Source organism: Aythya marila (assembly GCF_965140915.1).
Source record: "Aythya marila genome assembly, chromosome: 27".
NCBI lineage: Eukaryota > Metazoa > Chordata > Aves > Anseriformes > Anatidae > Aythya > Aythya marila.
Genome location: NC_139068.1, coordinates 5,964,056 through 5,985,229, shown reverse-complemented (window position 1 = coordinate 5,985,229; position 21,174 = coordinate 5,964,056). Strand labels below are relative to the sequence as shown.

At 55.5% G+C, this 21,174-nt stretch overlaps 1 protein-coding gene across 3 annotated transcripts; it reads right to left on the bottom strand.

The window, feature by feature from the left end:
* Positions 1–2,358: 2,358 nt before the first annotated feature.
* On the bottom strand, positions 2,359–18,668 carry MIER2 (MIER family member 2). 3 transcript variants are annotated; one of them, XM_082780297.1, is made up of 14 exons: positions 18,624–18,664; positions 15,712–15,840; positions 15,056–15,143; positions 14,352–14,503; positions 13,484–13,609; positions 12,712–12,835; positions 11,956–12,065; positions 11,212–11,281; positions 9,436–9,587; positions 8,606–8,687; positions 8,414–8,508; positions 7,484–7,611; positions 6,365–6,501; positions 2,359–5,512 (listed from the first exon to the last, which is right to left on the bottom strand). In XM_082780297.1, the coding sequence occupies exons 4-14, from the start codon at positions 14,493–14,495 to the stop codon at positions 5,037–5,039; spliced, it is 1,644 nt and encodes a 547-aa protein (XP_082636423.1). In that variant the 5' UTR covers positions 14,496–14,503; positions 15,056–15,143; positions 15,712–15,840; positions 18,624–18,664; the 3' UTR covers positions 2,359–5,036. The 3 variants fall into 3 exon arrangements, with proteins under 3 accessions (XP_082636423.1, XP_082636421.1, XP_082636422.1); XM_082780295.1 differs by lacking the exon at positions 15,712–15,840 and having other exon boundaries at positions 18,624–18,668; XM_082780296.1 differs by lacking the exon at positions 15,712–15,840 and having other exon boundaries at positions 7,508–7,611; positions 18,624–18,668.
* Positions 18,669–21,174: the final 2,506 nt, after the last annotated feature.

The window sequence follows — 21,174 nt, the reverse complement described above, 5'->3', positions numbered from 1 at the left end:
TCGGGGCAGAGCCAGGCCCTGATAAGCGGCCGCTTCCCGGGTGTGCAGCACGGGTGCCGCAGCAGGACTTTGCCCTGCACAGTGCCACGGCTGGCCGACGATGCCGGGCAGCGGCAGTGATGGGGAACCTCCCAGCCCCGCGGGTCTGGCTCCTCGCGGCTCCTCTGCTGCAGGGGTGCCGCGGCTGCAGCAGCCCTGGGGGTCAGGGACCCCCCGCAGCCCCCGCAGCACAGCCCCAGGGAGCTGAGCCCGGCTGTTGCCTCTGCCACTGCTGCCATCGCCCCTGCAGCGAGGAACCCACAGTGCTGCAGAAGCCTTTAGGGTGGTTTTGGGCCTTCTTGAGTTGACCCCCCGGAAAGGTCACTGCTGCCCCCCCCCAGCCCTCCCCAGCCTTCCCCAGGGCGTTCGTGGGGTGAGCAAAGGGAAGGTGCCCTGGCCTGGGCGTGTGGCGGCAGCGTGCCGCTCGCTCCACCTGCGGACGATGCCCGGCTGACACGTGGCATCCAAAGTCCCACCGGTGAAGCGGCTGCGCCCACCGGGAGCAGTGGGGTGCTGGGCTCCCTGCCCCGGGGGCAGGTCACAGCCACGGGCTGCGGGACATCTCCCTGCAGCAGCGGGTGGGGATTTCTACACCACGGCTGCAGTCCGTCCACCGGGGCTGCTGAGGTCTGCTCAGTCTTTTGGGTCTTCTTAATTTGCTTTCCACTGGCAGCAGTGATTGAGCTGCTCTTCTTCACAGTAATTAAAGATCAGGCTCTGGCTGGAGCTCTTAGCAGAGCCGTGTGTCATGCTGACTGTTCACTGGGGATTGCTCCCAAAAACCAAGCAGGCGCCCACATCTCCCACCTGTCCCGGAGGTGTTCACCCCAGCCCCTGGCTGGGAAGCCTTTCCCTGAACTACTGGGGTGGGCAGCCCAGAGGAAACATGGAACACTATTTTTCCTGTTTTTGAAGGACAGGCAAAAAAATACAAAAGGCATGTCTGCGAAGCCGCTGCTGTCACCAGCATGCGTGCCCAAGCTCATGGCAGAAAGCAGGAACCTCTCCTGACAAGTCCAGAAACTTCGAGACAGTCGAAGTCTCCATTCAGAAAAGCAGACTTGCATGTGTGTGTTTTTGTAATAGATACAGGATCAAATCTGACCCAGATCCAGAATTTCCAGGAGGGAGAAGCGTTTCCGTAGGTGCCCTGCAGTCTCTCTGCTGACTCTCGCTCTCCTCGCCCCGCTACAGGCGGGGGCTGCGCTCGAGGCCGCGCTGCCAGGAGGGTTGCGGCACACGGGGCCTGGCGAGCAGAGCGGGGTGCCCCTCTGCTGCCAGCTCTCAGGGTGTTTTCCCTGCTGGGCAGGGGGAGGAGACCGGAGAAGGAGAGAGGGCCGAGCCCCCTTCCCGCTCCAGGCCGTGGGACAGAAGACGAGAGCCGACGTTACCGGGCCTGGCACGGGCAGGGCAGCGCTGCAGGTGCCAGGGGGTCCCGGCGGGTCCCTCCCCAGCACTGCCTGCGGCTGCTGCCCACCTCCTGCTTCTGGTTTTGGAGCAATCCGTGCTGACCATGGGGCTGACAGCAACGGGCTCAGGAGCTGGGGAAGTTTGAGAGGTTTCTGACAAAACAGAGGGGCTTTGTAGTGAGGAATGAACCTTCCTGCAGAAACGCTTCCCTCGCCTCCAGGATGTTATTCCTGGCCGAGGCCGGTGAGACGCAGACGGACGCCTGCCTCCCAGCCCTGCCACCACGGGGCTGTCCCAGCGCTGCCGTTTTCAGAGCCAGGGCACCTGTAAGAGCAGCGAACACCTCAACACCTCCACACGCAGCACTGGGAAGGTAAATTCAGCCAAGGAAGCTGGGCTTCCTCCCCATTTGTGAGGGCAGCCCTGGTGTAGGCACAGGAAGGAAGGAGGGAAGCACCCCGAGCCCACTGGGACAGGAGCACAGCCACCAGGCAGCTCGCCCAGGCTCCTGCCATGGGAGCACCGTGCCACGGAGCTGGGGCACTGGCACTCCCCCAGCCCCTGCTGAAGACGCTCTGCACCAAACAGAAGCAGCTGTGATCAAGAAGAGGCTGAGCTCAGCTTCTGGAGGGCTGTGCCAGGACCGCTGGGCTCTGTCGGGCACAGCCATGGATCACAGCACCCAAGGTGGGGGACACGACCCCGCAGGGCTCTGGGCTCCGTCCCAGCCCACGCCTCACCCCGGAGCCACGCGCGGCCGCACGCCCAGCCCCTGCCTGTGGGGCACCGGAGCACTCAGCTGGGGCAGAGAGATGAAAAAGGCCAGGACCCCCCCTCACCTCTGCCACCCCAACATGCAGGGCTGTGGCACCTCAGTCTCCAAAACCAAGACAGGCTTCCTGCTTGCTTTCAAATTAGGTTTTTAATTAAATAAATAACGGCGAGGGGTCTTCAAGGCAGTATCACTTCACAGTGTAGGGCTTGGGGGTGAGGGGACGAGTCCAGCATTGGGAGCGTCTCAAAGTGAATGTGCTTTGTAAGAAGGAAAAAGAAAACCCCAAGAAAACCAAAACCAAACCTCCCCCGTGACTCCCCGCCCTGCCCCAGCCCTTTTCACCCCTCTCCCTTACAGTTATGTGGGAAAAGCGCTGCGCTCATCTTGAAAGACCCCATGCGAATCTGTAAACAACACTGAATAACATAAATAAGAGACATTTCTGCCTCCTCCAGCCTCTCCTCTCCCTTCATTGGGGCTTGAAACAAACCAAAGAAAAATGGTTTCAGGAAAAACTAAGAACATTCTTGGCTGATGGAGAGGAGACGCCAAGGCCTGACCCTCCCTGGGAGGGCTGCAGATGCTCTCACCCTGCCACCTCCTCCCCTTCCAGCCAAGCAGCTTCCTCTCTCCCCCAGAAAAGGGGAATCACAGCCTGGGAAGTTCCACTATGGAGCGGGCACTTGTGTTTGCTTTCTGTTTCCAGCAGCTGGGAGCAGCCAGAGGTGAGACCTCCATTCTACAGCACGTTTCACAGAGCAACACCTGGCCACGAGAGCGGTGTCTGCAGCTCGGCGCCTCCTAGCAGGGCTGGCTGGGGACCGAAACAAGCACCCACCCCACTCACGTAGGCGAATGGGTCTGGGGCCTGAAAGGGGGAGATGAGGTCTGATCCTAAGCTACCCCATGAAGCTGTCCGGTGCTGTCTCCAAGCCCCTGCTGCAGGAGTGAGCACAACCTCGCTGGGCCGGGTAAAAGGGGGTCCCAGGCTGATGCCTTTACTCATCTTCCAAACCCACAGAAGCAGCTGCAGGATCAGCGCCTGAAGACCTCTACCAAATTAAGCAAAAAGACTCAACCTGAACCCTTCCCAAGCAGAGAAAATGGCTGGAGGAAGGGAACATCTGCGTTAGAGCCCTGCCCAGCAAGTCAGCAGTGTTCCCTGCATGGAAAAAGGGAATGAGAACACGTGGACATAAGCCAGTGACGAGCCCCAGACCTGGCACATAAGCGGGACGCAGACCAGCTCCGACTCAGCGCACCCACAGCCGCTCCTCTGAGCCAGCACAGCTCTGCACAGCCGCTGGCCGCTTCGGTGCCGACCCTCGTCCCCTCCTCAAAACGCCACTGGCAGCAGGGACACACGTTTCTCTCAGAAGAGAGAGATTTTTGGCGATGTTTTAGAAGAACGGAGGCAGGTGGGAAGGGGCAGGGCTGCGCTGCGCACGCTCTCCTGCCTGCCTCTCGGCGCTAGCGGCGGTGTCCGACGCGGGGTGCGCGGGGAGCTGAGGTGCCCGCAGCGTGCACAGCGCTAGGAAGGAGGCACGGCCCTGCTGTGGTGACTCCAGGGAGACACGGGCTGGAAGCTCCCTCCTGCCATCACGCACATCCTCACCTGGTTCACTGTCACTGCCCGGGGAGGTCAGGCAGCGGCTGCCCCTTCCCAACACCTGCGCAGTGGCAGCTGCTGCTTCTCCACTTCCACAATTCTAGCTTCAGGCACCCAACAAAGCAAGGGTCAACTCAGCGATCACCATCCCCTTCTGGCCCTCTCTTCCTGCATCCAGCTCCTCCTCCTTCCCCAGCTAGCGAATTTTTTGGAAGGAGCTGAGGCGTTACAGAGGTGGCAGCTGCGTTTCACCCTCCTGAAGTGCAGCAGGGCCAGAAACGATCGAGTTATTCACCGCCAAGAACAAAGGGGGCAGCAGTGCAGCACTGAAGGCCAACATCACTTTGGGTCTAGCACCGCCTCGACTCCCAGCTCAAGATCTCCCTGGCCCAGTTCATGGCAGAGCACCCCAAGGGAAGGCGGGACGGGCTTCAGCATGCACAACACTGCCGCACCGCACAGCGCCCCTTCCGAGACCCGAAGCTTCAGCCAAAGGACTGGAACAGGCGACACCCCAGCCGGAGCTGGCGGCAGTGTGGGCAGGGAGCAACGCACAGCCCCAGGAGGTCTGAAGGCAGGACTGCGAGTGCCTGTTACGGTCCTCAGCTCGGGAGCGCAGGATAGCTGTGAGAAGGGGCCCGGGGAGAAGGACTGCTACTGCAGCACACCGTGCGGGTGAGCAGCCACGACTCCTCACCTTCCTTTGGCGTCGCCATGCCCATCTCCACTGGTGAGCAGCCCTGCAGCCCAGGCAGGCTGTGCTCCATGCTGACTTCCTAAGCTCTTGGACCTCCAGACTGCATCCTCTGCCCCAGCCCCAAAGTGCCTGCGAAACATCCCTGTTCTCAACACATTTTTGCACTCAGACCGTTCCACTGGAGCCAGAGGACACCTCCCTGGTCCTGGGGGCAGGGACTCTCCCAACAGCCTGGCAAGACCTGGGGTGACACACGGTCAACAAAATGGGGGGCCGTGGGCCTCCCCCCTCACCCAAGCTGGCCACCAGCTTTGTGTGATTGTGTCGGAACATGCTGGAGCAGAAACGTGTTTGGTTTCACTGTAGCCTTGGATCAAGGAGGATGGAAAGACGGATTCTGACCAACAGCTCCATACTGTCCCTAGAGAACAGTGGAAGTTCCAGGATTTCACTCAGTCAGGTCAAAGTCCTTGGTGGATTTGTGACAGGTTTGTGACTGAAGACTCTCACTGTGACAAGGGCTCTGACCGAGCCACGGGTGCTGGGCAGGCCTGATGAGCAGTCAGAAAACTATTTACATCTCCAATGCCAATGAGGCCAAAATCTGTGACCGATAAGGACACTTGCGCAGGGGCCACCACTGCCTCTGTGTCTCTGTCCAAATCCACAGGGCCAGCAATTAAAGGTAAGCCCTCATTAATGTCTGCAGGGAGAGTGAAGTCCATGGTTATCGTCTCACCAGAGCTTTGCAACGTCTCCTGCTTCTCTGCTAGTCCTGGTCCTGCCGGCGGCAAAGCATAGAGCCCCGTGTCGGAGGGGGTGACAGGATGCCGTGTGCAGGAAGCCGAGAGCGTGCCTGAGGAGGTCTCCTCGGCGGGGTCGAAGGAACAATTCGTCTCCGAAGGAGTACTGCACTCATAGCCCTGCCCCGACTCGCTCATGCTGCCCAGGCTGCAGGCTGTGCTCTCCACGCTCAGAGGCTCTGCGCACCACAGAGGAGGGAAGTGCACGGACGATGGACAGACAGGGAGGAAGAAAGGGTGGGAGGCAGCAAGTGAAATAAAACTAGTGTCAGTCCATAACGTATAAAAACCAGAATCCAGCTCAATCCCACCTAACCAGAACAGTATTTGTTTGATGGCAAAGATGTTTCTTTATTATAGCAACCAAAACTCCTGACAGCATCTACCAAAGAAAGGCAAGATGCAGACAGCAGACAGGAGGCCACCAGTATTTCTATGGAAATTAAGGGAAACCTCAAATGAGATTCTGAGATGAACCCAACCCTAAATCCTGTCCCCTCAAGCGTACATCTCCTGGCTGGTGCTAACACAAAGCCCTTGTCCGTGGTAGGACAGAGAGAGGGAATGAACCCGTTTCAGGCTTTCTGTGAGTCTTCTTACAGCCACCTCTCTCTGACGGCAGCTAACAGGCACAGACTGACTTCTGGTGTTTTAAATCCACCTCTGGAGGACGTGCCAGTGTCCACTAATTAAGGCAGGTGCACTGAAAGCAACTGCCTGCCTCCGGTACCCAAAGCTCACACAAATTCTCTTGCTTTGGGAACGACTTAGGCCGTCCCTCCACATCTGAAGCAGGACCAACTCTAAAGGAGCCAGTACTGCTCAGCGTAGGGACAGGCAACCCTCCTTTACCTACACCACACTGCCCAGGGCTGGCGTTTGACTCAGGGCAGAAAGGGAGCACACCGGCAAGGGGCAGGGAGAAGAGCAGCAGCTGGATAACAGCAACACGAGAAAGGCAAAGGAGGGTCTGTGCTGCTGAGGGGGGGAGGGGAGCTGTCCCCGTGGCAGACAGAAGAGAAGGCAGTTACCTGTGCTCTCAATTGCTAGCTGATCTTGGCCAAAGTGAGAGTCCAGGCAGCTGGTGGCAGAGGGAATCGGTGGGGAGCTCCGAGAACGACTGGCGTTTTCTACCTCACCCCCATCCAAGTCATTGTCGGCGTAATCCCTGTGGGGAAAGACAGACAGAACTGTGACCACCCGCTGGGCAGAAAGATACAGGCAGGAGAAACAGTGACTGGGATTAAAACCCACCAACAAATAAAGCAGCAGGGCTGTAGAGGCCTCACGAGGAGGAACGTCCATACCCACGGTTAAGTCAGGGTGCCTGAGACCAGCCCACATCAAACCAGAATGGGCTGTGAAGCTTCCCAAACACAGAGCTCTGCCCCCCGGCTCTCTGACTCTTCCATAACAAAACAAATGGCCAAATACTCTCCGCAGGGAGCAGCCAGCTTCATGGGATGATTGCACTGGGTTGTGACAATGTCAGCATGCCAGCAAAGAGCAAGAGACAAAAAAAATATTTTCTACCATGGGGAAATTTGAGATTTCAGGTATTTTCCTGTCTTGAGTCAGAAGAAAAAAGCTAAGACTTAAACATTTTTCAAGCTCTAACAGCTAATATTTTTAATTGATTTAACTTAAATATTTCATTTTGACCTCTTAAAACATTTCAGTTTCAACCTTTTTGAAAAGTATTTGCTGTAATTAACATATATTTCAAAGCGAAGAATTTGCCTCGAAGGTTATTTGCAGGGAAAGAAATTAATTCTCCAATAATCAGAAACAGGGTATTTTTGTATGTAAAAAAATCCCTTCCCAAAATTGCATCCGACTGAATTACTTTTTGAGATCAGCCCTGAATCCCTGACCATAACCTTAATCTTTCTTGTGAATGCATTTATCTGAAAGAAAACACTATTTTCTGACACAAGAAAGTCCACATCCAAGCAAATAACTGCTTAAGTGTCCCCTCCCACGCTAACAGTGCATTATGCTCCGAGAACACCCCATGAACCTCTGCATGCTCCCACCCAAGAAACCTTCTAGAGCAGAAAGCGCCGCCTTTAAAGTAGAGGTGCTTTGCAGCCAGGATCTTCACTGGGAGGTTAATATTACTAATTTTAGTGTGAGAATATTCCACGCACGTGGCTCCAGGGTGGAGGACGTACTTCTTCCTTCCTAAACGAGTCTGCTGAGTGAAGTACTCATAGCGCTCTGACTTTTTCCACATGTAGTAATACTCCACGCACTCGCCCACTGACCGGGTGCGGACCTGAGGAGAAACACCACAGTCAGAGCGCCACGCATCCAGACGCGCTTCGTGGAGCAAGGGTTATTCACCCGTTTTATCAGCACAGCAAGTGAAGTGCATTACAGCGATTTACATTGCTATGGACACATCTGCACTGCAGAACAGAAGCAGATACCGAGATTTCCAAGGCGGTAACCGGCCAGAGGAGTAACTCCCCATGGTGCACAATTGTTCTCGCAGACCCCGGTGTGGGTTCACACACAGTACATTCATGCAGGACCTTCCTGCACTTCCAGCAGCACGCTTAACACCAAGAGAGCAAACCTGCATCCATTTTCACTGGCCAGTGTCAACATGCCCACAGTGAATCAGTGGTAGGACTGGACTCTCTGGTTCTGCCAACTCCCAGCATAGCAGCATATGTCCTGGGGCCCAGTTCTCCCTACGACAGCATCTTTCATTCTAGAGGACCCCAGGGGACTTTACAAAACATCCACATGCTCAACTCACTCATTCACAGAAGTACTGCAAGGGCTGAGAGTTTGGAAAGAACTTTTGAGACTCCAGAAAGGGCTAATCAGTAATTAACTGACATCACTCATGCAGGTCAGTGTTGTTTGTGACTTCTCCCACCTGGAAAATAAGGCAGAGCAGGGCAGTGAACAGCCCATCACCTGCTAGCATGAGTCAACACAAAGCCTGGGATTGGAACTCAGCAGTCCTGAACTTCCTGCATCAGCCAAGGCTCAAAATACACTTCTGGTGCAAATGCAACTGCCTCGTTCCCTTTGTCTTACTGTGATGCAGGGGTGAACATTCTTACCTTGTTTGCTTGGATAAGATGAAAGTTTTTCCCATGGACCCTGTAGCCATGTTCAAAATTTCTACATTCTTCCTCGCTCCAGGCACAAAGCTCATCTACAGCAGAAAGAGGGATTGGAGGAAGCATACAGAATCTGGAGGAGTTACACGTGCCTCAGTGTTCGGAGTGGAATCCAGACATAGGGGTTCTCACCTCTGATAACTTTCACATTGAACCGTAACCTCCGTAATGCCTCTTCTGCATTGAAATTGCATTTAACCAGTTCATACAATGCCTAGAAAACAAAAGAAAGTGACTGACAGCAACACACCGCAAGCAGACCTCTGCATGACTCATGTTTGTCTTGTGAAACTTATTTTTCCCAGGAGCCACTTTTCCACTAACCTAGCGTGGCAGCCAGCATACATCATTCCATTTTTCACAGAACTGCATTACAAACCCTAGGACTGAAACGACGCAGTTCTACCAGCAACTCGAGGGATTACAGGTGTGCTCCCGTGTTTCTGCAGATACTGGGCTTATTGTGAGAATCTAACCTGCCTACCTTAGAGGAAACACAACCGCTCTGGTTTCTTAGTTAGATGTTTGATCTTCTGCCGCCCTCAAAAGACGACAGAGAATTTTATAGAGAACAGATCCAAAATTGTCCTCCTGCAAGCTCTGTCTCAGAGATTTTGGGATACCAAGACAATACAGTCAAAACTAACTGTCCTTTACTTGCCCTGCCCATTCCACATTTTCCACAAGCATCCACAGATGCCTTCCACAAACAGCTTTAGAAGGCAAGTACTAAGCTAGGCAGGGTCTGACCCACTGCAGCCATTTCCTGTCTTCCCAAAAGCAGAGTGAAGACCCTCAGACTCCATTTGGGAGGCACTCTCACTTATCCATGAAGCAGGAGCAGAGGATCACAAAAGTTAGATACCAGTCTCTTTTCAAGTGGGTCTCATTCAAGATCTCTGAAGGAAGTGCTGCACCACTACGCCAGCATCGTTCTAATATCTCTGGCTGCGAGATTTTACCTGTTCATTGTCCTTCACCATCTCTCCTTCTGGCAGGCTGCTGCTAGACAGCTCATCCCACCGCCGCTTCACTGCACAATATAGGAACTCTTCAACCTCTCTCTCAGGAAGGATGTTTGGGTCCCAAAGCAGCTGATCTTCATTTTCATAGACTAACAGAAAAAAAAACAAAAAAATGAAATAAGCTAATCAGAGAATCCCACTGCTTTTAAGAAATGCTCTGCGTGTCTGGGCCTGGCAGAGGCAGAAGAAGGGAGAAAATCTTTGCTTGGACTCCTAACCTGGCACTAGGGATGACGACCATCTGTGTGAACGTGCTGCATTTTCCCCTCCTGATTTTGGAGGCAGATAAGCTTACTACTGCTTATACCTCTTTTAGAGCCCTAGGCATAGGCTCGTCTGGTTTCCGCTTCTTCAGAGGGTTGGCTGACAAGTTTTTTGTTACCATGCTCTCAAAGGCTGTTGCTTTGATTCATCAATCGTGGCAACTTAAAAACCCCATGTTCTAAGTTGTGTTTTCCCACATATAGTAAACAAAAGGACTAGGAAGCAAAGGCAGCTTTGAGCTATAAGCCTGGCTTAGGCTCAAGACCCCCTCTGTCCTAAGCACAAAACTAAGCATCTGCAAGGCTGTCACGTTCCTCTGAGCTGCTCCACCTGGACAAAACAGCAGCAGCACACTGCAGCACTGAGTGGTTCTTGCTCTTGGTCCATGAGAACAAAGCACACAACCATGCAGACAGAGGGTTAAGTAAAATTGCAGCACAGAGGAAAGCAAGAAGAGATTCTGCAATAAAAATAATCAGAAATACAGTGATTTTTCTATTCAGAAAACCATCTGAATAGCTTGTGTTGGAAGGGACCCTAAAGATCACCTAACTCCAACCCCCTTGACACAGGGAGGTTATAGGGGTCATAATAACATGAGCACCCTATGGGATTTACTTGTTCGTGTATTTCTACAGGCAAAGGAACCCACTCCTTAGCCATGTAAAATCAGGTCAGAGGAAGTACAGACAGGGCACAGAAGACCACCATCTGGATCTACTGCAAGTTTCATCTCATTTTGCACTGATGCAAATGTACAGGCTACGGGAAACAGGCACTAAATCCATGGTCTTCAGTACAGAAGTACTGAGAGTATCGTAAACTTCCTGATTAAGTGACAGTAAAAAGTTCTGAGAACTACAGCAAGAAAATCTGAAATGGTACCTGCAAAACTGATAACTTTTATCTCCTTAAATCATTTGCTTAGTCTGCTAGGTTAAAAGAACTAGGGAGGAAATGAGTCATTTTTAAAGAGGTGGTTTTCTGTTAGCTATCTTCTTCAGAAGTTCAACAAGCTGCTGCCAGAATTACACTAGTTATTAGACAATCTGCAAATCAAGGCAACTCTATCTTCTCTGCAGACACGCTATCACATTTGGAACTGATTAGTTCCAGGGAGTACTACATGAAAAACACTCTTGCTACTTCAGGAAGATGTCAGAGAAAAACAAATTAGAGCATCTCCCTCTTTGGCTACAGCTGAGCCCCCTTTCTCCAAACCTGTCATCCCACCAAGCCAGTCTTCACTGTGTGTCTGTAGCTGCGTCACTCGCCAAATTCAGATAAGCTAGTTTAAAAGCTAGCTTAGGTACAGCTGTAAATTTTGATGTCATTACTGAGAGGTGCTAAGCCTAGACATGCAGAGCAGAACTGGTGAACTGAGCCCCTTCAAATGGCCAGGCCAGCAGCCCTACAACCAAACAAGATACGTAAAGCAAGTGGCCTTACCTTTTTCACTGTGCCTGTTCAAGTGGAGGATGGGAACAGTGGCTTGGTACTGAGGTCCAACCATGATCTCCTGAAACACCATCACAGAGAAGTCAGTAAATCGAAATGGAACACACTCCGCATAGGCAATGAAGCGTACCGCATGATTTAAGGGCTATGACACCACGAGGCCAACATATATCAGCAGTCCCCAGTGTCACCATTACTTCTCGGGAGCCTTGACTTACTTTATAGGGTAACTGGAAAGATTTACAACCAACCAGATCATACTTTAGGGACCTTAGGTATTTACACAGTTTTAATGTTAAAGATATATAGCAAATAGCTAGAGCTGGAGATAAAGAAATGCTAAAGGTCTCCTGCAACCTTCATAACCAGGATGAATTCGGAAGTCTGCTCCTCTCTTTCATATGATGGTTCCCCCTCAGTAAAACCCACTGGGAACATCGCACAGCAATTCACTTTTACAGGGCTATGGATTGCAGTTCTGATTTACCAAGGCAACAACAGCATTTTCCATATCTGAAGCAGAAAATAGTTTCAGATGCAGATTTCAAGATCGCATAAAAAATACACTTTGCAACCCATGTCTGCCACTGCCTTCCACAAAATGCAAGACTGAGCAAAAGGAAGATAAAGAAAGAAAACTTCTTGGGGAAATACCACAGTGCTTTGGCGTCATGCTTTCCCCAAATTCAGGCCCATTGCCTCAGCTCCCCTTCTGGATGCACTCTGATCATTTACCTTCTTACACTCGTTGGATGGGATGGAGTCCTCCTCTGAATCCTCAGCCATGGAGGAAGCACATGGAGATGAACATGGCTCTTTGTCTTCATCAGCAAGAAAGTTGTTTGCTTTGTGGGAAAGGAAGAGATCTGTTGTCATGAAATGGTTTATTACTACTGCTCTATGTTCCTCCCATCCCTTTATTTTCTGTCTTAAAGTTACTTTCAGCATGGTCCTCAGTGACTACTTACCCATATTTAAAAGCAGAAAATGGAAATAAGACAATTTGCACACTTGCCATGCAGGTGGTGCCAACCAACCTGGAGAACTCAGACTCCCTCATTTTGCAAGACAGCAGAAGGAATAAGATCACTTTATACCAAGTCTCCCATTCCCTCTGGCTTCCTGCACATTCTGATGTTTAGGAACTGCCGCAACGTATCAGACCAGTAGCACTACCGAATGTATTCACTTGTAGAGGTGTCAGACCCAGCAGATTGTAATTACAACAGGCAGCAAAACAGATCTCACCTTACCAATGTTGTGAGTTACAGCTAAAGACAATTTGCTCCTGATCCCCCTGCACATCTACACTCACATCCTAACTGGTGCTGGGTGAACCCACTGGCACTCAGGTTTATTTGCAGCCCCAGAAAGAACATGGAAAAACGTAACTCAGGAAACTTAGTGACAAAGTAAAGAAATATGTCCCTGCCCTAACCTGCACAAAACATCTAAGTACAAAACAATTACTTAGAAATTAGCAACACATACAGCCAGGCTGGTTTGGGAATAGGTCTGACGCATCATGGGATGTGACGGATGGAGTCAGATCATCAGCTGAAGACTGTGTCTCCTCCTCTTCTTCCCCTGAAAGCAAATCCTTCGCTATTTGTTCCTTTTAACAACAACAAGAAAGTGAAAAATATTTTAAATTAAAAAAAAAAAAAGCAGGGGGTGGGTGTGTGTGAGGCCTACAGTAAAACATTTCTGGCCAAGGGCGGCCACATCCACAGTCCTCCTCACCCTCCCACAGCTTCTTCAAAGACAGATTCTGCCTTGCACTCCCTGCCGCCCCTGGATTATCCTCCCTAGAAGCACTTCTATAAGCATCAAGAGGAGAATGGCTTCCTATGGAAGCCAGAGAGAGAAGGAGCAAAAGGCCTTTTCTGTAGACCCCCACCCAGCGTACAGAGCTCAAAGACCCCATAAGGAAACAACTTTCTACATCAGCTGGCTCAGAAGGAAGACACAAACCTTCCCTGACCATCCACAGACCCACCTACGTGCAAAGAATTGTTACCTACGTTCCATAAAGGATTTTTACCGCGTCCTTTTCAAAACAGCTCTCCTTCCCCCAGTCTCCTCTATCCCCTGCACACTCACATTTCTGCCCCCTCGCTGGGACACCAGAACTAGGCAGGCCCTTCCCTGGCATTTTCCAAGCTCCACTGGGGAGAGCTACTAGACACCTGAAGCTCTCCGCCAGCTCAGCACCCTACAGCACAGCCCAACAGCACACACCCGAGCTGACAGCTGCTCTTACCTTATCCAGAGTCATATCTGGGAGATTTGGAGTAATATCATTGCTCTCACTGTCCTGCTCAGAGATGGGATCAGATGCCTCATAGCCGTAAAGTGCAAGCAGCTCCTCAAATGGCATTTCACTGTTCTGAGCAAGAGGAAGACAAAGCTTCATCAGGAATGGAACAATCGCCGAGTACAACAGCAGCTGCAGCGAACACACCTGCAGAGGCAGTCAAAGCAGCTCTGCTCTTCTGGGGGCTCTGAATGCCTTGGGCAGTGCTGCACAATGAAGGAGGCATGTCCACCAGGACCCACCACAGCCTGGTCTTAAAGGTATGGACAAGCCTGGAACTTCCACCCCAAACAAATACGGTCAAGGGTATTCTTAGAATATGTTTATTTTTATACTAGGTTTCATGCTGGTGAAGAGTTGCCAAAGAGCAGAACTGTATTTATACAGAAGGGCTGCAGCAAGTCACTGCATTATTCTTGTGCCAGACCCGAAGAGATAATCTGTGAGGAAGGTGCTTTGTGTTCCTCTGAGGCCTCCCCAAAGACTACCCACTGGAGGACCACATCCATCACCTCTGCGGAAAGAACATCGCCCAGCAGCTGATGGCTCTTCAGCAGGGTGGCTGAAGGAATTCCACGTGGTCAGAGCACCTACCTGGCAGACAAAGTCTCCAAAATTTACTGCTGTCACCGGCTGGCAAACCAATTATTTGCTACCCAAATTTAAACCTAAGACCTGTTGATGGGTGGAGCAAAACACAGCACACAGCCGTCAGAGCAAGCAAGACAGTTTCTCACAAAGATCTATGGTACCAGCACTGGCAAAGAAAACAAGAAAATCCAGCAGGTAATTTCCCTTCCCCTCCCGCCTTTACCTGAGAGGCACTGAAACTCTTCTCCAGCTCTTCTAAGGATTTCTGTTTCTCCTGAGTATCTTCCTCTTCTTCCCTTTCCTCCCGTACACCATAGTTCTGCGACAGGATCTCTGCTAGGTTCAGTCGGTGATCAGCTGAGCCCATTGACACAACTGCAGGGATTAAAGAAGTTGGGCATTGGATCATCCTGAACCAAATCTTAAAACGTGACAAAGCTCAGGTTGACCCATCCTCGTGCATGTGTGGCCATGATAAGGCAGCGGAAGAGATCAGGCAGAAAGGAGTGAGAGGGGCTGGGAAGCACAACCAGCAGAAGTCATTCCGTGAGCACCGTGAGCAAAGCCTGGCTCCTACATTGCAAGCCCCATGACTGACTGAAAGATGTACCTGAAGGTTTTCTGAGTATTTATGGTTCTCTCCTGACTGGATTCCCTGATATGACAACATCCGAATGCACACTGCAGCTTTCCCCTCACTCAAGGCACTTTTAGGATAATTACTATTTACTGGGAGAACCAGCACAGACGCTTCTGGGAGCTTTGGCATTTTTAAGACTTTTCTTGCCTGTCAAGTGTGATCGGAACCACCCACCAGGTTCCAAACAAGTCGGAAGGAGAAGGGGAGGGGATGGACAGGCTGAGCACAGGAGCCCTGTTTTCTCTGGCAACCAGACCAACGAACAGAAGCACAGACCGTGGCTTTACCTGCGGCACTCTGAAGGCCAGGCTCTCCGGGACATAGGCTGTGGGCTGGGTACGGCACCACCCTCGGACTCTGCCTGCCCACCGAAGCCTTCAAGGAAAGAGAAGAACATGGCTGAGACAACTCTCCATTTTTAAAGGGTAACGCACCTCCAGCCGCTTAACCCCTCCAGCAAACGCAATTAGTTTAGTTTCAAAGCAAAAGTTAATAAACACACACAGGGTAGCACTGGAAACCGCTGTGCAAAAAGAGCTCTGGCCAGGTTTATTTAACAGCTCTCCCACAGCTCCTCTCTTCGGGGTTCATCACCTTTCCCTCGGTCTCTAAGCGCATGTGGCAGCGTTTCCAGTTTACCTTCAGTTTTCCAATAATAATTTATCCCTTCACCAGTTTAAGACCACAGGTCTTCATGGCTTACATCTTACCTAAAAGAAGGATTCTGACCCTAAGCCATCATTCTAAGCACACCCATGCCACGCTGCTTCCAACACCGCATTTTTATCAACGGCACGCCAGCTGCCCCCAGCGCCTCGCCGCATCCAGGAGGCTCAGAGGGGTCAGCAAGGAAACTCAGAGCTGAGTGGGCAGCGAGGGGGGCTGGAAGTAGCAGAGGTGAGGTGGAAAGAGGATGAGACAGGTAGACACCGAGAGGAGGCACCTGCTTTCTGGCATGTGGTGCTCGGTCAGAAGTTTAGGCAGCAACAGGGGCTGAGGCCTGGACAACAAGCCCGAACATCTGCAGCTCCTTGGGCTGATGCAGCTGGAAATGCTGTTCATCAAGTTCAGCCTAGGTAGGGAGCAAGGAGGTAATTAGGCAATGCCTCTGAGCTGAGAGCCTCTGACTGCAGCAGGAGCTCCGAGTGCCGGTCCCCCCGGCAGCACTGACACCTCCTCACGGCCCTCAGCTACCTCCCGCTGCTCCCCTCTCAGGCAGGGGGAGCCAGGACACCCCCAGTGCTTCTGCACAAGGCTCTGAGAACTCAAGGAAATACAGCACAGGTTCAAATCCCAACGGATTCTCTACCAACAGAGCCAGGTATACACCAAAAAAGCCACCCTGGACTTTGGGCTCTGAATGAGTGCCTTCGGGCGTTTCAACGCGCATTGCAAATTCTGTAACAACTCAGAGCTGGTTGGTTGCGAGATGTAATTACTGCCACGATGCCGGTCTGGAAGGCATCAGAAGATGCTCCCACATGAGAGAAAGATAGAGAGAGGGAGGGAGGGCGAGGATCTTGAAAGCGGCTGTGGAATTCTTGCTCCTTCCTCTTCCCAGACGTTGAAGAGATGCCTCCAGTCCCAGCCGAAGCGAGCTTTAACTCACCGTCCCCGGTGCCTGGTCATTAGCAGCAGGACAGCCCCCCTGGAGACCACCTCGTCAGGCTGCAGACGGAGCCCAACAGCCACACGAGCCAAGAAGAGAAGGGAGGAGGAGTTCCTGGCTAGCAAAAGACGAGGATGGAAAGGGCTCGGCCAACCTCCGTGGGGACAGCCACGCCAGGAGATGGATTCCCACCTCAGGAGGTGACAGCGCCTCTCTTCTGGGCCCTGCTGGGATGTGACCACGCACAAAGCCCTCTTGGAGAAATCCTCCCAAGCAAATAATCCCATTTTCATGAAAAGGGCACGGGTGTGGATTACGCGCTCTCTCTTTTGCCTCGAGTGATCTGCAGAGCTCTTCCCTGAGACCACGACCGCTACATCGATCGCGCCTCCCTGCCGCCAGGATCGATACGGGGCTGCACGCTAAGGACTGGGGAAACGAAGGCCAAAACTGTCAGCCGTGGAAGGGCTGGCTTGAGAAGATGTCAAGAATACCTCAGCATCGATGAGATCTTGTGTCAAAGATCAGTGCTGGAACGAGGACTAATAGTCAGGATGCCAGGATGCCAAGTCCCTAACTACTCAGGAGTTTATTTCCCCAGAGCAGCACCACAGCACCAGGACAAGCAGGAACTGCTGAGAGGCACCACAAAGCCATCAGCGCTGCTGCATTTGCATCGAGGAAAGAAGACACAAGTGGCAGACAGAGACAGCGGCCCACTTGTACACCCAAATTTAAACGTGTGACACTGAACCAACCCCCAAATCATTCACGAATCCAGAAGACCGCGACGAGGACGAACAAGGCAGAGGAGCGGGGGAAAGCCGAGAGCACTGCACGCGTCAGAAAGACGGCAGGAGCGCTGAGGAGGCGCTACCAGGCGTCCCCGCACCACGGGGGCTCTCAGACGAGGTCACAGCAGTGAACTCGGTTACCTGGAGGGTGCCCCCGATGCTGGGGAGCAGCGCCTCCACGTCCGCGGGTCACTCAGCCTTGGGGAGCAGCCCCGCGCTCCCTGCCGCTGCTTTCCTTCCGCCGCTCCCTGCTTCTCAGGCACCAGCACAACTTCCCTCTCCCAGAAGTTACACCGGTGTCGGCTGTTTGCAGGCTCCTGTCTTTGCCTTTTCAGGTGACTTCAGCTCTCCCTTCTCAGCTCTGGACTCGAGCTTTTGAGCACAGGAGACGCAGCGACGGCCGCGCCTCGGGCAGCGCTGCAGAGGAAGGGCCCGAGCTCCTCGCACGCCCAGGGCCGCGTCCCAGCACCGCGCTGGCTGCGCCCGTCCCAGCCCTGCCACACGAAGCCCTCCAGGCTGAAGCGGCTCTCGCAAGAAAGCGAGGAAAAAGAGAGAGGGTTTCCTCTCCCAGCCCTCCCGTTTGAACAGCTACAGCGATTTCCTCAGCTAGTTTGGAGGGGGCATCAGGGTCGGTGAGCGAAGCTTTCCTCACTCCTTTGCCCCATCCGTGCCACGCGACACAGATTCGTGTCCTGCGAGCCCCGGCTGGAGCCAGGGGGAAGAGGTAAGGGCAGAAAGGTTTGTTCTGCAGCCTGCACGTCTGAAAGAGCAAAAAAATCAGCGAAGGACAGGACGCGGGGGGGTCTCCTGCACCGCTCACGAGGCCGAGGCTCCGCGGCCCAACCTCGCCCGGGACCCCCGGGCTGAGGCGAGCCGAGAGCACGGGGCCGGGCGGGCAGCAGAGGGGAGCCCCCGCCCGCGGAGCACCCCGAAAACGGAGCCGTGCTCGGGGGGCTCCCGGGCGCCCCGCGACGACCCCGCGCCCCCGGCGGGGCCCTGCGGGCAGCAGCGGGGCCGGTTCGGGGGTGGCCGGGCACGGAAGAGGGGGGGGGGGGATCGCAACGGCCGGGGCAGGAGGGGCCCCGCTCGGGCCCCGCAGGCCGGTGCCGGGGGCGGCGGCGGGACCCGGTCCCCCCGGAGCCGCCCCCCCGGGACCCCCCGCCCCGCCCCGCCCGCCCCAAAGCCCCGGGGCCGCGGCTCCGCTCTCTGCCGCCGGACCCCGCCCGTGCGGCCCCGCCCGGCCCCGGCCCCGGCCCCGCTCCCGCCCGGCGGCTCCGCGGCGTCCCCGCAGCCCCCCCCAGCCCGCCGGGCCCAGCGCCGGGCCCTCCGCGGCGCCGCTCCCCGGGCCCCGGCCGGGCGCGGGCGGAGCGGGGAGGCCCCGGCCCGGCCCGGCCCCGGCCCCGGTCCCGGTCCCAGTCCCGGCTCCCCGCCCCCCGGCGGCTCCGCGCTCACCTCCGCCATGGCCGGGCGCGAGCGGCGGCGGCGGCGGCGGCGGGGGGGGGCGGGGCGGGGGAGCCGCGGGGCCCGGATGCGGCGGCGGCCGCTGATTGGCTGCGGCGCCGCGAGGGCGGGGGAGCGGCGGGGGCGCGGCGGGGCGGGGGGCGGGGGTCAGGGGGCGGGGGGCGCCGGGGCCGGGGCCGGCGGCGCCTTCCGGGAGCCCCGGGCCTGGCTGCGGGGCCGGCCCCGGGCTCTGCAGCGGGGCTGGGCGCACCCGCGGCGCCCCCCCCGGCCCGGCCCGGCCCGGCCCCCTGGTGGCGGTCCCGGTCCCGGTCCCGGTCCCGGTCCCGGTGGCAGCCGCCGCTCGCCCCGGGCCCGGCGCAGCGCCCCGGGGCTCGGTTCGGGTTCGAGGCCGCGGACCGGAGGCTCGGGCAGCTGCCGCCCGGCTGGGCCGGCCCCGAGCCGCAGCACCGAGCGCCCCCCGGGCCGGGCCCGCGGCCCCGGTGGCACCGGGCGGCCCCGGGGATGGAGCCGCCGGGCCCGGCCGACCCCAGGGGTGCAGCGGGGGGGTCCCCGCCCCTGAGGCCGGGCCCCGGGCAGGGCCCTGCCCCGCACGGCTCCGTGCCTGCGCTCAGGGGCCCGGCCGAGGGCAGCTGCTGTTTGCTCCGTGGGCCGAGCAGCCTCGCCTGTCTGAGAGCTTTCCCGAGAGCTCGCTGCCTCCCGCCTGGCTCTTAAGATCGCGTCCGTACGCGCCATCGCCACAAAGAGCAGAGAAGCCTGGACTTGGGGTCAGGACCGGGGGAAATGGGACTGTTCTGCGGCAGCTCTTGGGCCCTCAGCCTGTTTGCGATTTACTCTGGGAGCAGCCCTGCTGCTCGTCCGGGGGGTGGAGATGAGGCTCAAGCAGCCCCGCTCCGAGGCGGCTGAAGCTGCCGCGTGTGCCCTTGGTACGGGTTCTGCTGCGGGGCCCTTGCCCGCACCCATCCCGTGTGCTACCCATCCCCAGCCCTGCAGGGAACACAGGCGAGAGGCCGCAGGCTCCTGTGCGAGCCCAAGTTTGTGCTGCCATCAGCTCTCCCTCAGCCTCATGAAGGGCCCTGCACTGTCCCAGAAGTTCGGAGGGAAGGGCTCTCTGCAGCACCCTCCTCCTGACTCTCCACAGCAGTTGCCCCGCGCCACCCAGTGCGCGAGCTCCGTGCCAGAAGCACAGTTCCAGTGACCTGGATCCGTGTCTGTGCCAGCTTCTGGTGCTCTGTTTAATGACTGTGATGACAACTGCCAGGCTGAGGCTCTCCAAGCGGCTGCGCTTGCCTGAGGGAATGGCAAAACCCTTCTCAACGCTTCCTTTGCCCAGGACGTTCATTTCTGTCCTCAGAATTAGCAGGTGCGGTAACTCCCCCTTCAGCCAGCATCCCAAAAGTGGCACACAACCAGCCCACGGCACCAGGCTGCAGAGCCCTTGAATCTCCCAGCACCCTGGTTTACTATTCTGCGGACGAGGACAGCAAAACGGAGGGTAAGAGGTGCTGGGTGAAGCCAGGGGTGATTTGGCTGCAGAACCAGGCAGAGCTGACCGTGCCCTCCTTGCCCTCCTCTGCCTTGTGAGCCGTGCTTCTTCTCAGGCGAGGTCTGCAGCTCTGAGACAAAGAAAATACTTCCACACTTCACATGTCAGCAAAGGAACATTTTGGCCTGAAGGTGTTGTAGGTGTAGAAGAGTTTACACGGGTTCAAAAAGCAGTTTTGGTGGGACAAAGTTGTATGAACAAGGGCGAGGCCTGGCCCCTGCCCGGGGAGAGGGGACGCTGCGCCTCGCCGTGGGGTGCGTGGGACAGCCAGGGAGGGTGCTGCAGCCTGCCTTCAGGCTCTCAGCGCTTCTCACAATAGTAGTTAGGAATTAAGCCTTAGAGGAGCACCAGTTGTCACGAATGCTAGATGGAGCTGTGCTACTCACAAAGAACCTCCTCATTTAGGCTTTCAGGTAGGCGTTTGGACTCGGGGAACCTGCAGCACCTGGGGACTGCTGGCACTGCCAGCCCCGAGTGGGATGCAGGGAGGACAGAAGGGACCCCGAGGACGGGTGCAGCGTGGGTCCTCTCCCCGCACACCCCGACCAGGGCAGCAGCACCCGGGGCACAGCTCAAGGGAGGGCCAAGTGGGCAGAGTCCCCCCCCAGCACCGGGGCTCGCAGCCCCCCAGCCCCTGCCAGCCCCAGCCTCCCCTGTGCCTCTGCTGGAAAGACACGCGGGGGGCGAGCTCCTGCCCCAATTTCCCTACCTGGTTGCCCCCATGGCGTAGCTGTGCAGGTAACGAACACAACTGCTTCCTGCAAAGGAGAACAGAGGCAATGCTGCAGGTCACAGAGGTGACGTGGAGAGGTGCACGGGGATGCGGAGGCACCCAAACCCTCCAAGCCCCCACTCCGGTTTTACTCACAGCAGCACTGGGGGGCTGTGAGCATCCTCTGGGCTCCAGCGAGCAGGATCTGGCCCCAAACCTGTCTGTGAAGAAAGGAGGTGGCGACAAGGCTGGCAAGAAGCTCCGGCCATGCCAGCAAGGGCGCAGAG